The sequence below is a fragment of the Monodelphis domestica genome, chromosome 1, assembly GCF_027887165.1.
Source record: "Monodelphis domestica isolate mMonDom1 chromosome 1, mMonDom1.pri, whole genome shotgun sequence".
Taxonomy (NCBI): Eukaryota; Metazoa; Chordata; class Mammalia; order Didelphimorphia; family Didelphidae; genus Monodelphis; species Monodelphis domestica.
The window spans coordinates 522,482,149-522,497,853 of NC_077227.1; the positions used below are offsets into that span (position 1 = coordinate 522,482,149).

The window sequence follows — 15,705 nt, forward strand, 5'->3', positions numbered from 1 at the left end:
AAGAAATATAGATAGAAGATAGATAGACAGGCAAAACCAAAATGTTTGGTAAATAATATAAACCGTAGCCAACTTTTTTCCCCTAGGTGCTTGAGATAACCTGCTAGGTATATAGGTTCTTACAACAAGGTTCTTAAAATACCCTGGGATTAAAGACAGCTGGGATACTTCCTTCCGACCTCGGCCAGAGACTGATTAGTTCAGCTGTGGTTCTAAACTTGGTAAATAACACACTGGAATCTGGGGGTGGGTAGGGGAAGGAGTCTCTCAAGTTCACAAGATACTATTTTCAGAACCGATTAAACTCAACCCTGCATGGTGGACCACAGCTAGGGACGAAAGCAGAAAACTGGTTAGTTCAGGTCGCCCTTAATGCCGTCCCCATCCATCTCTGTCCCAAGGGGGGCGCTATGCCTCCGCAGCCACACCTGGGCAGCAGCTGCAGCATCTCCCGCAGTCTCCAGCCAATGAAGCTGATACTGTTGGTGCTGCCGGGGACGCCAGGAGCGCTCCGCTCCCCCACCTTCCTTAGCCCTGCCCACAAGCATGGCGGCTCCCGGCGCGGCTTCACCTCGTCCAGGACAGTACGAGTCGCTTGCCAGTAGACAGCACTTCCTCTGCTCCGCGGTTTCCTGCGGGGCTGGTATTTAAATCCAGTACAGGCTGAGGCATGCCGCCGCGGCTGTTGCTGCTGTAGCCGCTGAGCTGTCCGCAGGCGTTGAGCTGAGCAGAACCTGAGCCGGCCCGACCCTGGGCTCTTCCTGCTGAGACCTGGACTGAGCCGTCTCCTGGGCACAGCGGGACACACGCCACTCCCCGGGCGTCTGCGAGACGCGCAAGAACCGGGGCGGGGGTGAACTCTAACTCAGTGCTTCACTGCCGCTGCAGCCCAAGCCTGCTGAACGAACGGGAGGCTGACGGTGGGGAGGAGGCAGAGGAAAGAGCTCATTTGACATTTTAATTGCAGATGTGACTTTTATTGCCAATACTAAATAGCAGTTGGGTCCTTCGAGTCTCAGGTTCTCCTCTCCACCTTCCTCCTCACGCAGTTTCTCAAGCTGGATGAAGAAGGGACTGGGATTCCACCCAGGAGAAGGAGAGAACATATTCCGAATTGCCCCTCATAGCAGGCAGAATAAAGGAGCGGATAGATCAGTTTACTGTCTGCAGCCAGTGTCAGCTTCTGCCTGGCCATTAGACAGGAGGATGGTGAGCCACAGCGCACAGTGATATAAAGGGTGTATGTGTGTAGGAACCCAGGGGTGCTCCTGCAGGTGGGGCTTGTGTGGTTGTTTTGTTTTGTTTTGTTTTGTTTTTCTTCTTCTCTCCATCATAGTTTTCAAATAAATTGAGCCAACTTTTGCTAGTAATCTCCTTTTTCAAGAAGCAGGTCTGGGAGAGTTGGGGGCTGGGCAGGTGCTTTCTTCCTGTCTGGATCCAATACTAGGAGAGAAAGAACAGGGACGTGGGAGAAGGCGTAGAATAGCTCTAGACTGCTGGGACTCCCTCAGCCAAGATGTTCAGCTGGCTTGGTCATGATGACCGAAGAAGGAAGGACCCGGAGGTGTTCCAGACTGTGAGTGAGGGGCTCAAGAAACTCTACAAGACCAAGCTGCTTCCCTTGGAAGAGTATTACAGGTTTCATGAGTTTCACTCCCCGGCCCTGGAAGATGCCGATTTTGACAATAAGCCCATGGTCCTCCTCGTGGGGCAATATTCCACTGGGAAGACAACCTTCATCAGGTGAGAGGAACTTATCGTCTATTTCCATTATGCTGTAGTTAGGTCTGGGGATGGCAAAACATTGGACCCTTCTATTTCCTCACCTCTACTTTTCCCAGAATCACTGCATATACTCAAAGGCCTGGGAGCATCTTGAAATATTTTAGAGGGTTTGGGGTTCAGAAAAAAACACAGGATCCTAAATTTAGAATTGTAGGGGACCTTAGAGATTATCTAGACCAACCCCTATCATTTTATGTTTATATACTTAAAGGATTAATAAAGGCTTGCTTGATTTTTATTAAGATAAGGAAACTGAACCCCAGAGAGGTTGTGACTTGTTCAAGGTCACACATTTAGTATTTGAACTCAGGTATTCTAACTCCAAATCCAGTGCTCTTTCCACTGAACCTTAAAAATTCCTTTGTCCTCTAGCCTACCACTTCATTCCACTTTTCTATATTTAGCTTCAGATGTCAATTGAATTAACTGTTCTTTTGAGTTGCTCTTGTAAGGGGGTTGGGGGATATTGGCCTTTTAGGGGTCAGGAGTGAGGTTAGTTGACTCTATTACAATGATGGAACTAAAGCCCAAAGAGCATGAGAGATATCAGAAAACTGTGATTAGGTTCCAAACTCCAAAGTTTCCAGGCTATTTCTTTGCCCACTGAAACACACATGGCTTTGCTCTTCAACTTTCTTGTTCTGGGATAACTGAGTAGTACCTACCACCCCAGGCCAGCCCCCCAAGGCTTATTATCCTATCATTGCCATATCTGAATTTAGCCAGTATCCCTCATGGGTGGGTGGAGAGACGTATTCTTTCACATATGTGAATTATAGCTACAACTGAAGTTAAACTTGCTGGTGCCAGGGTGGATTAAGGACAGCAATTTGCAAAAGGTTTAAATCATTGCACTAGGGTTGGAAATAAAGCCTATTTTGTTTTCTGGAAGCTCTGGAGAAGGCATCTTTATGTATCATTTTAACCAGAAAGCTTTAGTAAAGATTACATCCAGGACAATGTCCTGTGTGTGAACGATCCCTTGTTGCCTCAGGGTTGTGAAGCTAGTGGAGATTTCCATGAAGGTCTTTTTTTTTTTAAAGCACTGGTGACCTCAAAAATATTCTAGGCACCTTCCCAAATCAAAAATTTTGCCTCTTCCAAAAGCAAAATATTTGGGGAAATTCTGTATAGTTCCATTTTTTTATTTGTTGAGGCCCTAGTACCAAAGGTCATCAAGAAAAAGTGGGCAAACGTGGATAAATCATCACATGGCTTGCTGCAGAGTATAGATTCTGATGACTGGGGTTCAAACTCCCCAACTAATGTACTAAGAGGATGGTGGCAAAGTACAGTCATAAAGATAGAACATGGAGGTTAAGACTTTTACTTTTGGTGGTCCAATAGGTAGAGCACTAGACCTAGAGTTGGAAAGACCAAAGTTCAAATTTGATCTTGGATACTAGCTAGGTGGCCCTGGGCAAGTCATTTAAACTTGATTTGCCTCCATTTCCTCATTCATAAAATAAGGATAATAATAGTACCTACCTCCCAGAATTGCTATGAGAATCAATTAAAATAATAATAAAAATGCTCAGCATAATATATTGTAGAACTATATATGTTTATTATTGTTATTTTTGTTGTTTTTATTATTATTGCTGTTATAGAGGGAAATCTAAAGTTTGAAAAGCATGTCACATATATAATCTCATTCGATTCTTACAATAGTTCTGATACTCCTAAAGGTAGATTACTACATATGGGATTAGCCCCTTTTTACAGATGAAGAAACAGAAGTTCAGATGATCAACTGACTTGCACTTAGTTACCCTGCTAGGAAGTACCAGAGATTGGATTTAAACCCAGGTCTTACTGAATCTTGTGTCCAACCATCTCCCTTAGCATTTGCCCCCTCTGTGATGATGCAAATAAAGTTTTAAGACCTAGCATTAGTCCAGATTTCTCTGGGTCTCCTCTATATCCTAAAATGTTAGCCTTCAGTCTGACATGGGGGAAAGGGCTGATTTTCCTCTTCCTTTAACTTGATCTTTATTGCTCAGTCATAGAATGAGTGTTGAGAGGAATCTGAATCATCATCCTAGTCCCTTCATTTTTAAGTGGGGAAACAACAACCCAGAGGGAGATATGACTATCTCAAGGTAGTTGGTTCTTGGCAGATAATTAGATGGTTCTTGGCAGAGCCAGAATTAGAGGTCTGAACTGATTCTCAGTCCAGTGTGGGGAAGAACATTTGGATATGCTTCTCACCTTGAGAGATTGCCCATTCCTTGGAATTAAAAAATGTTTGGGTTGGACAGGACCTCAAGTTTAGCTGGTCAAATCCCAGAAAAGATACCTGTTTTTAAGAGATATTATGAAATAGTTTCTCCAAACTCCATTCCCAGCATACAGGGTGGGATAATAGGAATAGCCCCAGCCTGGGACAGTGTTCTGGCATCTGTCTGGCAGCAATTTCCTTAAAGTCCCTGTGTTATAACTTGTTCCTCTATAAAATGGTGACAAGTGTTTCTATCACCACTCTCACAAGGTCGTTGTTAGGAAAATGCTCCTCCCCCTCCCAGGAATGTAAGCTCCTTGAGGGCAAGCCCTCTGCCACATTTTTAAATCTTTGTATTCCCAGTAGTAAGCATTTCCAAACGTTTTTCTATTGAGTTATTTGACAATCAGAGCATTTGGATTATTTTTTATTTATTTTTTTTGTTGTTGTTGACTGATCCTGTCAGATTTACAGGATGAGTGATGATGGTACAAGGTTTGAGGTTCCCTGCTCTGCTTTTGAGGACTTGGGTGAGAGCCTTGCTGTAGTGTAAGGGCTACTTACCCCAGGACAGAAATTTCAAAGGACTCTGCAGTGGACTGACTAGATCTTATGTGCTGTATTCAGGTGGGGGTACCATACTTTTAAAGGGGGCATTGGTCAATTCCATTTTGTCAAGGAGGGAGGGAGTATAGGTAGCTACCAGAGATTTGGTCTGAAAAAGGAAAGACCAAGAGATAACCCAATATTTTAAGAGCTATCTTATGGAAAAATAAATTAACGTTTTCTGTATAATTCCAGGGGCTAGAAGTAGGATCAATTCAATAGAAGGAGGAGAACTAACAAGGAGTCAGATTTTGTTTCATTCATGAAAAAAATTTCTAACCAGGGCTGATAAATATGAGATAGTAAGCTTTTTGTTCCCTGGAGATATTCAGAAAGAGGTCGAATGAACCATCTTTTTAGGGTGTCTGTGGAAAAGATCTAATCCTTGAATTAATATCTTTTAGATAATATATGTGTGTTTCTGTGTAACCCTGAAAAACTTATGCCTCAGTTTCCTCAACTATAAAATGGAATGATAATAATACTTACCTCAATGGATTGTTGTGAGGAGCAAATTGAGATGCTATTTATGAAGTGCAGGGCAGCTAGGTAGCACAATGGATAGAGCTCCAGGCCTGGATTTGGGAGGTCCTAGGTTCAAATATAGCTTCAGTCACTTAGTACTTTTGTGGTCCTGGCCAAATCACTTAACCCTGATCACCTGGCTCTAGCCACTATCCAGGGAATTGACACTAGGACAGAAGGTAAGGGTTTTGGTTTGTTTGTTTTAAACCTTTATTTGTCTCTTAGAATCTATAATAACAATAACAATTGATTTCAAAGCAAAAGAGTGGTAAGGGCTGGGCAATTGGGGTTAAGTGACTTGCCCAGGGTCACATGGCTAGGGAGAATCTGAGGTCGGATTTGAATCTAGGACCTCCCGTCTCTAGGCCTGACTCTATTTACTGAACAACCTAGCTGCCCCAGAAGGTAAGGGTTTATAATAATTATATAATATATATAATATATAATAAATATATTTATTTACACAATAAATATAAATAAACACAATATAATAAATACATATCATAAATATAAAAAATTATAAATAAATTTTATATGTATGCATGTAAAGAGTTTAGCACCTCCCTTAAAGGATCATTGTATCAAATTTGACAATATTTATAAAGGGCCTAATATATTGCCTGGTATATAGGTATTATAAAAATGCTTATTCCCTTTCCTGCCTCCAATGAGATCATTTTTGCAAAGTGTCTAGCACAGTACCTAGCACATAGTATTGCTTAATAAATAATTGTTTCTTCCCTTTCCCTCCACAAGTGCAATAATATCTAAGATGCTATGTTTGTGTTTCCTAGTAGCTAAATTGATGAATTAAGGATAGGAACATCAGTCTGAATTTGGTATTAAAGGTGATCTCATAACTCCTAATTTGGGAGGCAGACCAGATCAAGTGAGAATTTTAAAAAAATGCAGCCTAGGGAGTTGTGGCAAACATCAACTTGGATCTTTCTGATAGCAGAACCAATGTCTGAAGCACTTAGTTGCCCTCTGACCCTGGGAAAGTCACTTTAATAATGGCTATAGCTCACATTTTGAAGGCATTTTAAGATTTATATAATACTCTGAATATTGTGTCATTTGAAACTTTCAAAATTTCCGAGATAGGTGCTATTATTATTATCACCTGCATTTTATAGGTGAAGAAACTGAGGCTGCAGAGCTAATATATATCTTATTCTGGATTCCAAACCCAGTATTCCACCTGCTATGCCATACTGCTTTTCTAAGCCTTTTCATTTCTGTAAATCTCAGGTTCCATCTCTGCATAACCAGCCTCACTGAGTTATTGTCAGGTGCTAATGAGATAACCTGTATAAAGAGCTCTGTAAATATCAAAGTACTATGTAAGTGAACTATCTATTATTATTAATAATAACTATTGTCAGCATTGGGTTTACAGGTATGACTGGTCCAGAAGCACAAAAAAGGATGCTTGGGTAATAGGAGCAGAATAAGTCTTCTCCTTTGAGGTTTGTGGAATTTGGGGTTGGTTTCCCCAAACTGAATTAGTGAGCAGCCAAAGTTGGGTTCCTGGTCTTGTACCTTCTCTCTGATCCCTGCTCCTTCAAGTCAGGCTTATACCCTCATTAAAGATGCCAGGTCCTGGGGCAGCTGGGTAGCTCAGTGGATTGAGAACCAGGCCTAGAGATGGGAGGTCCTAGGTTCAGGGCAAGTCACTTAACCCCCATTACCTAGACTTTACCACTCTTCTGCCTTGGGGCCAATACACAGTATTGACTCTAAGACGGAAGGTAAGGGTTTAAAAAAAAAAAAGATGCCATGTCCTGAGAGGTGTCTGGAGGGGAAAGAGGCCAGTGAAACCTGAGGGCAGCATCAGAGAGAACCTAAGGAAACCTAAAGGAACCAGAGAAAAGTGTTCTGAGTTAAGTGTTTTTCTATTATGAAAAATTTCCACATTAAATACTCTACCTGCTAGCTCCCTGAGTCATCTCTGGCTATGGCACTGCGTCTGGAGAAGATGGCATCACAAATTCTTCCTGGTTCCAGGCAAGGGAAGAACAGAAAAACAGAATCCTCTTTCTTCCCTGCTTTCAAAGTTAGGCTGACTCCCTTTTTTAACACCAATGGGATCAAAACATTTTAATGTAGCAATTATTAGCATGGAGTCTGTGAAGCTTTTTTTTGTTTTGTTTTTATAACTATTTCAATATTAGCTACCCTTGTAATCTTATGTATTTTATTTTATGTTTAAAAACTTTATTCTGAGAAGAGAGGTCCACAGGCTGCCAGTGAAAATTCATTATTAGGAAGTGGTTCAGGACCCCTGTTCTTCCGTAGGTGTTGGCCTTGTGGCAGTCAGAGAGCTGTAGTGTACACCAGGAGATGCTGGCAGCCCAATAGTAGCTGTGGCCTAGGGAGGCAATACAAGACTTCACTGTGTCATTGTTCAGTGCTTCTCACTCCTCCCAAAACCATTTCTTCCCCTAGGGAAGCTAGTGGCCCAGGAATCCAGCTGTCTTCCTGTTCCTTCTCTGATCTCAGCCTCTCCTATTACACAGGATAGCTCTCAGTCAGGTCCCTAACCTGGTAACAGAAGGCTCAGCCTACCTGTGAGGAAGCCTATATATCTCAGCACCAAAGAGGGAGGACTCCCCTCTTTTTTCCCCATTCTCTTGGCTGGCTTGCTCTCTCCTAAGTGTCTGCCTGTAATTATATTCTCTTGCCACTAGGTCTATTGGCTGCCTAAGGAAGTACATGCAGATAAGGACATTCTTCTAATAATTAATTAACAAGCTGTGGTCTCTGCCTGAAATAACTTCCTTGGCCCAAGGCCCAGCCACCCAAGTAATAAAATAAACAACAAATTGGCCCAGCCTCTCTTCTCTGCTAGTGCAGCCTGTCGCTAATATATTAGTTCAAGAATCACTCATACACTGGCAACCCTTTAGTCTCCAGACCCTCAGCCTTAAGTCCTTATCCCCAAGGTAACCTGGCTACCTACAGATTGTCCTGCCTGATCGTCATCTTAGATCTGTTTGCCAGGGAGGTACATTTTGCTGAGGGCCATTCTTTAGGATGTAGGTAGACTACCCAGGTAGGCATCCACAGGGAGACATTGATGGGCTTCGGGGGATTGTTGACTAGAGGGCACTGAGAGATTGGGTGAGATGGACCAGATTTGCAAGTGCTTGATGCCAGGAGCTAGGCTGCCAGTGCCACCCCAAACTGAGATCAGTGCCATATCTCTTAGGTCATATGTGTCATTTGTATCAGCATCCTTACCATTGGGCAATGAGAAACTGTTGGAGTTTATTTTTAAATAATGTGCTCACATGGCTATTATGTAGGTAAAGGTTTATTCAAGCTCCTCTCCATCTTCCTCTTTTCACAGGATACTTCTTGTATCATTTCCCAGTGTTGACTCATCATTGAAGTATAACACAATTTTCTACTACTATGCCCTCTTCCTTCCCCCTTTCCTTGGATCTTCTACATAATTTCACCCAGAAAAGCTACTTCTTTGATGAATTGTAGGAATGGAATAAGGTGGACATAATTTGATTTGGACCCAAGAATGACCCTGCAGATCCTTTCTGACTTATCATTCTTCTTTAGGCTCTGATCCCATTCACCTTCCCTTGATTTACTATGACCATCCTTCTTTTCTAGGCCCCAGGCCTGCCAAAGCTACAGAGTAGGGCCAAGATATTAGTCCATGGAGAATCATTTTATAATTCCTCTTTGAGCTCTTAGAGGTCCTGAGTAGGATACAAGGAAGTACAAGTCCTTGGGGTAGGGGCATTAATAATGATGGCTTCTACTTCATTACTGGTTCAGATTCAGCCTGGGACTTCTGTGAGGGCTCTCAGGAAAAGAATGCCTGGAAAGCATTAAATCCATCAATGATAGAGCAAACATGAGCTACTTTGTTCTTTGACATGTACCTGGTCTTTTTTGTATTGTTGTGGTCCCACATAGGAAAGTCCCCCTGCAGATTTATGTCAAGGTGGAAGAATTTATTTTATCAGTTATATCACTGAGAAACAGCATGATATAGTGGAATAAGCCCTCTACATGGAGTCAAGAATGATCTGGATTCTAGTCCTACTTCTATATATTATTCTATATAAACTGTATGCCTAAGAATGAATTTCTTCTTTGTTCTGACCCTCAGTTTCTTTGTGTGCGTGCGTGTGTGTGTGTATACACACATTGATATATCTATCTATATTATGTATTTTAAATATGTTTTGCATATAGTTTACATTTGTGTATGCATGTATAATGCTTAAATGTGTGTTATGGACATATAGCTTAGATATGGATGTATATATGTTTTTTGCAAAGTTTCTATTATTATGGTTGTTAATACTTCTCTCCTGCCTAGGTCCTATGCCCTAGGAGTGGTAAGAGGAAAATTGTGGCTCTGGGAAAATGGTATTGAGTTCTGCAGAGTTAGAAGAGGAGAATTAAATCAAGTACTACCTTGGGTTTGATAGCACAGGAGTCATCAGCTTGCCAGACTTGACCAAGGCCTCTTCAAACACATCTTATTTAATTGTATCCTACCTCTACATGGGGGAGAGGGTATTGTTTCCACTTTAAAAGTGGGAGAAAATAAGGCATAGCTATTAAGTGATTTTTTTTTCATGGTTTTGCAAGAAATGAATGATGGATCCAGGCCTCTTAATAAATGTCCTGTCCTTTTTAGACCAGCTTGCTACTCAAAGAATTTTAGTGACAGTATGGTATTATATGGAACAGCGACTAATTCTGGAGTCAAGAGACCTGAGTGCAAATACAGCCTATGATGATTATTACCTGTGGGTACTTGGGCTAATTATTTCACCACCCTAGGCTTTATTTTTCTCACATAAAATGAGGAGACAGGGCATGGTGGTGCACACTTATAATCTCTTGCTACTAGAGTGGTCAAGACTACTGGACCTCTCAGACTGACTCCAGAGTTGGTCCTATTGGGAGGAAGATTCCCCTTTCTCTGTTCCTGCTTTTCCAGTTTTGGGGATAGCCAGAGATGGCCATCTTCTACATAGATAGACCTGCCCCAGCTATGAATTGACTTTTCTTTTATATAAATGCCTGTGGGAATGTTTTTGTCTTCCAACAGAGGCGATTTTTATCTTTTTCCATAAAGACGCACTGTGTGAAACTTCTTAGTAGATTTTCCCTTTCTGTGTTTGGATCTAGGCACAGTAGAACCTTTGTTCTAGGTCTACAAGGTCTACCCAGATGCCTTGTGCCTTTTGCCAGCCCAGCCTTGCCTGTTCTGCTCCAGCTTCGTGCCTCTAAAACCTGTTACAGGGACTCCACTGGGTTCTTCAATTTCCTTGGACTCCTGTGTTCCCAAGGGTTTATTTTTCATTTGTCCCCATCAAGCTGGGCTGACACAGAATACCAGCCCACCTTGAGTCTTATACTCCAGTTTTCCTGGATGCTTGGTCTGTCTAGTTAGAAAACTGGGAAAAACACATTATTTGCTAATCAGCTGAGTACATGATCTGTCTATCTAGAGCTGGAATTTGAGAAGTTGGTATAAAGGCAGAAATTTAATCACTGACGGTTGTCTCCTCAGTTTGAAGCCAGAAATTCTTGGGCTTGTGCAAAACTATGTTTCTTAGACTTTGATTTCTCCCTCCCTTCCACCTTCAGCTATCACTGAACTGTACTTAAAAACCTTTAGACTAATTCACAGGATCATAAATTTAAGTCAGAGGGAACCTTTGAAGTTTCTCACAAAAATAAGCAAACTGAGGATTAGAGAGGCAAAATCACTTATCCACAGTCACACGACTAGTAAGTGTTTGAACCCAGATCTGACTCCAATCCCGGTTCCCTATCTATCATACACCGAAGTTTCTTCAATAGGTCCTCCCTTCTTATCCCCTAACCCCAGGTGCCACAGACCCCATCTTTCAGACAAAAGAAATTAGTCTTAGGCTAACTAGCATCCTTTAACATACAGGGAGCCAGATATGAAGGCTGGATTCTAATTCAGAGCATAGACATTTTCTACACTTATCTAGTTCATGCTCAGTTCTTATTGCAGTATCATAATTCCTTTGTATTTATTGAGTCTGGTCCCAAGAAGGACTCCACATCCTAAAGGGGGGCAGAGTTTCCTAAAAGGGCTCAGTATGCTTCTAAAATATAAGGATGCCAGACTATAGAGAACAAATTTTGTGCTAGGAAGATTTGAGTTTCAGTCCTGCCTCTGGTACATATCAACTATGTTACTGTGAACAAAAATGAAGCGACTTTATCTTTCAGTGCTCTAAGCAACTAAGACTCTAGGTTACAGTTGAGTTGGGGTTCTCTAGGAACAGAAGGACTTTTCATACTAGGAATTCTACCACATCAATATTAGAGTTGTAAGCATGCACTGACATTATGTGCCTTACTGGGTTGATTTGTCAAGTTCCTAGGAACATCCTCCTAGAAGGAGAAACATCTTGAGTCCAGACAAACAAGTGGGTATCTCTTCTTTTAGCATCAGACCTTCCTATTACATTGTGAGGCAGAAATGTGAAATGATGGGCCTCAGATACACAGAGATGGCACAGTTTATGTCGGTCTGTTTTCTCTAAACTATGACCTACCTCTCTCCAGACTTCCAATCCCTTGGCCAGCATCCATAAGGGATAACTTTCCTTGTTTGGCATTTCTGTCCCTTTTGCAGACAGAGTTAAGCCTGGTTCTTGTTTCCACCTGGACTGCAATGTGCACCTCTCTCTCTCTCTCCCTCTCTCTCTCTCTCTCTCTCTCTCTGTCTCTCTCTCTCTCTGTCTCTCTCTCTCTCTGTCTCTCCCTCTCTCTGTCTCTCCCTCTCTCTGTCTCTCCCTCTCTCTGTCTCTCCCTCTCTCTGTCTCTCCCTCTTTCTGTCTCTCCCTCTTTCTGTCTCTCTCTCTCTCTGTCTCTCTCTCTCTCTCTCTCTCCCTCTTTCTGTCTCTCTCTCTCTCTGTCTCTCTCTCTCTCTGTCTCTCCCTCTCTCTGTCTCTCCCTCTCTCTGTCTCTCCCTCTCTCTGTCTCTCTCTCTCTGTCTCTCTCTCTCTGTCTCTCACTCTCTCTCACTCTCACTCTCTCTCTCTCACACACACAGGTGGTTGGAGTTCCTGGCTATAAGAGTGAGGGAGCCTTAGGGGAAAAGAAGGGTGTAATATCTAGGGAGTAGGTATGATGGCAGAGTAAATGTGATGCAAACCAGAATCAGTTGTACGTGTATATTTAAACTCAGTTTTTCTTTTGGAACAAATAGGGCAGCAAAATAAAACACAAACTCTTGAGCCTTGTGTATGGTATGCATTGTTTGAATGAGGGATAGGGTAGGGAGTGTACACAGATTAGAGAATTCTTCCCTTGTGGAAGGCAGGATAGTACTGGAGGCTTCTCTGACCCTCACCAGCCATTGAAATTTGATTAAGTCTCTGCCTCATTTCCTTACCTGCTATTCTGACCCTATCTAGCCATAGGGATTTGAATAAGCCCCTGCCTTAGTTTCCTTACCTACAAAAAAAAAATGTGGGCTTGTTCTGTCTGATCCTTCATGATTGTGGCAAGAATCAATAGAGAAAATGGATATAATAGCTGCCTTCAGTTATGTGAATAGCAGTGGAGAAGAAAAACTGGACTTTCTATGTCATTACCTAGGACAGAGCTCAGGACCAAAGAATGAGAGCTTAGAGGGGTAGATTTGGGTTCAACAAGAGGAAAAATTATGCTTTTCTGATTATATTATTGAAAAACTTACTGGGCTGTAGGCTCACCAGAAACTATCTTATTAGATCTTTTTTGAACTGTGTATTTTTTCTTCTATAGTTTAGCAGTTTTCTCTGCACAATAGGTTTAAAAATGTATGTTGAATGATTATTGAAAAGTAAAAAGAAGCATTCATGGTATTTTTAGTTTTGTTATTAGGTCCATTATGTTTGCCCTCATAGTAATCCCTTTACCAGAGGAAATCCTGGCTCCAAGCAGTGTTTGTTTGCTTAGGCTGGGATCCTAGGGAGGTGATCTGAGAGAGACAGCCCAATGGAGTTTGAATCTGCTCTGGTCAGTGTGATCTTTTATTGTTGTTGTTATTATTATTATTATTATTATTATTATTATTATTATTAATCAATATTATTACCCCTGCCTCAGTCTTATGGAGACCTAGTTTCCCTAGTGACTTCCTCTCCTGTGTTTATTATCTTTGCAGAAGGGAGACAATAGCAACCCAACTGAAACTGCCCAGCAACGTTTATGCAAATAAATTGCCTTAATTCTTTGTAATATTAAAGGCATTATAAACCAGTGGAAATTCCAGAGTTGGTACCCGGGTGTGAATCATCACTACTCACTAGTGGTTTATTGTATTTGGGGAGAGGAGAACAGGGAAAGAACATCAATCTCATGGCATTTGTTCTCTCATTCAGGAGGCAAGAGCTTTAGGGTCTAGTTTGAGAGCCCTGGGTTTGGAGTTGGGAAATTTAGGTAATTCTAGCTCTGAACTGTTTGATACTATACAAGTCACTTCACATCTGGAGACCCCAGCTTTCCCTTCTGCAGAATGAGTGGGTAAAAGCTAAATCATCTCTAAAAGCTCGTAACACTGCCAATATTCTGTGATTTTAAAGTCAAGTTCCTTCCTTCTCTGGCCTCTTTTTTTATTTTATTTATTTAGTGTGTGTGTGTGTGTGTGTGTGTGTGTGTGTGTGTGTGTGTGTGTGAGAGAGAGAGAGAGAGAGAGAGAGAGACATCCAGACCCTCTAGCTGCCAACAAAAATCAGTAGTACCCATCAGGGGAGGTTGAATTTCTCAGGCCTAACACATTTCCATTTCACCCTGCTGCTAAAGTCATATGTATATTATGTATATGTATGTATATATATCACACATAACAAGTCTTTTTTTTTTTTTAAGTTTGCTGTATGTCAAAGGTAGTCCAAGAGACCTTTGTAGGTGGAGTTACCAATCAGTCAGAATCTGATTTACAATTTATCACAAAAGCTGGTTGCTTCTCATTGATACCAAGATGTGGCTACTTTTTCTTTAGCTGTTTTTGTGTGTGAGATTTTTAAACTCTAATTATAAAAGTAAGGCTTTTGTGAGAGACTTCCTGAAACAAAGGGCCCAGGTGCACTATGGTGATGTTTTCACTCTCTCAAAGCCCCTAACCTCAACATATGCCCCTCCCTTGATGGAACATGATTGAACAATCACTAGTCCTGAGATGTATGTAAATCCCCAAAGTCACTTAAAAGTCTAGATCCAGATTGCTTCTTTTTCTTTTTTCTTTTTCTAAAATTGTGAACATAACAATCATCAGCAAACAAACATTTCGATATACAAAGAAAAAGAAAGAAGAATGTATTTTAAAAAACTGTGAAATTCTATTACATAAGGTTTGTTTTTTAAGAAATATGTAAACAGGGAGTGGCTCGGTGGCTCAGTTGATAGAGAACCAGAACTAGAGACAGAGGTCTTGGGTTCAAATATGTCCTCAGAGTGGCTGTTGTAGGCAGTCACTTAACCTCAACTGCCTAGCCCTTACAGCTCTTCTGCCTTGGAACCAATACTTGGCAGAGGGTGAGTTGTTGTTGTTGTTTTTTTTAAAGAAGCATATAAAAATGTAAATTATATATGCTATCTTTAAAATAGTGACAAAGTTGCTCTATTTGTGTACTTTTCTTTTGCTATTTTGTTTTCTTCTGTGCTTTTTAAAATGGTTTTATTTTATGTAAACTGTTTTTTTTTTCTTGCTCCGACTCCATGACTCGTTGGCATCACTTTTTCAACAAAAGTTGGCAAACATCTCACAAAACCTATTATGATCTATTAAGACAATGGATAGAGCACCTGGTGTAACATAGCAAACAATCTGCTTGTTTGGTTTTTCTCTTTGCTTTCAGTTTCTTATCTCAGCCTTCTCCCCTATTCATTCTCCTTCAGAGACCTACACATCACTGTGTATATATTTTTCCCTCAAGTAATTTAAAATGGAAAATGAAGAGACAATTCTCACAGTGTTAGGGGCCTTAGATATGAAGGTCCTGATCCCCTCAATTTGAAGCTTTGAAAATAGTTGCTAAGGCAACTTTTGCCCACACAGGTCAGACTTTCAAGTGACACTTCTCACTGACCCACCCATCCTCAAATTTTGCAGTGTTACATTTCTGTGAGCAGCCCCTGTGGGTGGTGAGGGATCTGGGTTAGTAGTATTGATTGATCAGAAGGACTGGAGGGAGAAATATCACAGACTGAACAATGATAGTGTAGGGAAGGATGAGGTAGAATTATGGGGAGCAAAGGTGGGGAAAGATCGGTATAGACCTATGGTTTCACCAATTCAAGAATCCCTCACAAGGAAACCCTCCACTGATGTATATCTACAAGTCATGTGTAATTTATAGTCTGAGAGAGTTGCTCAGGACCCTAAGAGTTAGCACGATGTTCCTGAGGGTCACACAGGTCCTTTTTGACTATAATGCTAGCCTTTTGATATATTGCTTCCATGAAGCAGAAAACCAATCCTAAGTTAAATACAAAGGCATTTAATAAAATGACACAGTAAAAAAAAAGTAACAACTAAATATTTCCCCCAAAAGTCT

At 41.3% G+C, this 15,705-nt stretch overlaps 1 protein-coding gene across 1 annotated transcript in view; it reads left to right on the forward strand.

Moving 5' to 3' along the window:
• Positions 1 to 530: 530 nt before the first annotated feature.
• The window catches only part of EHD3 (EH domain containing 3), a 55,182-nt gene continuing 40,007 nt past the window's right edge, over positions 531 to 15,705 (forward strand). The window contains exon 1 of the mRNA XM_001380687.4: positions 531 to 1,743. Coding sequence (XP_001380724.2) covers positions 1,517 to 1,743 — 227 coding nt within the window. The 5' untranslated portion in view covers positions 531 to 1,516. The remainder of the gene's footprint in view (positions 1,744 to 15,705) is intronic.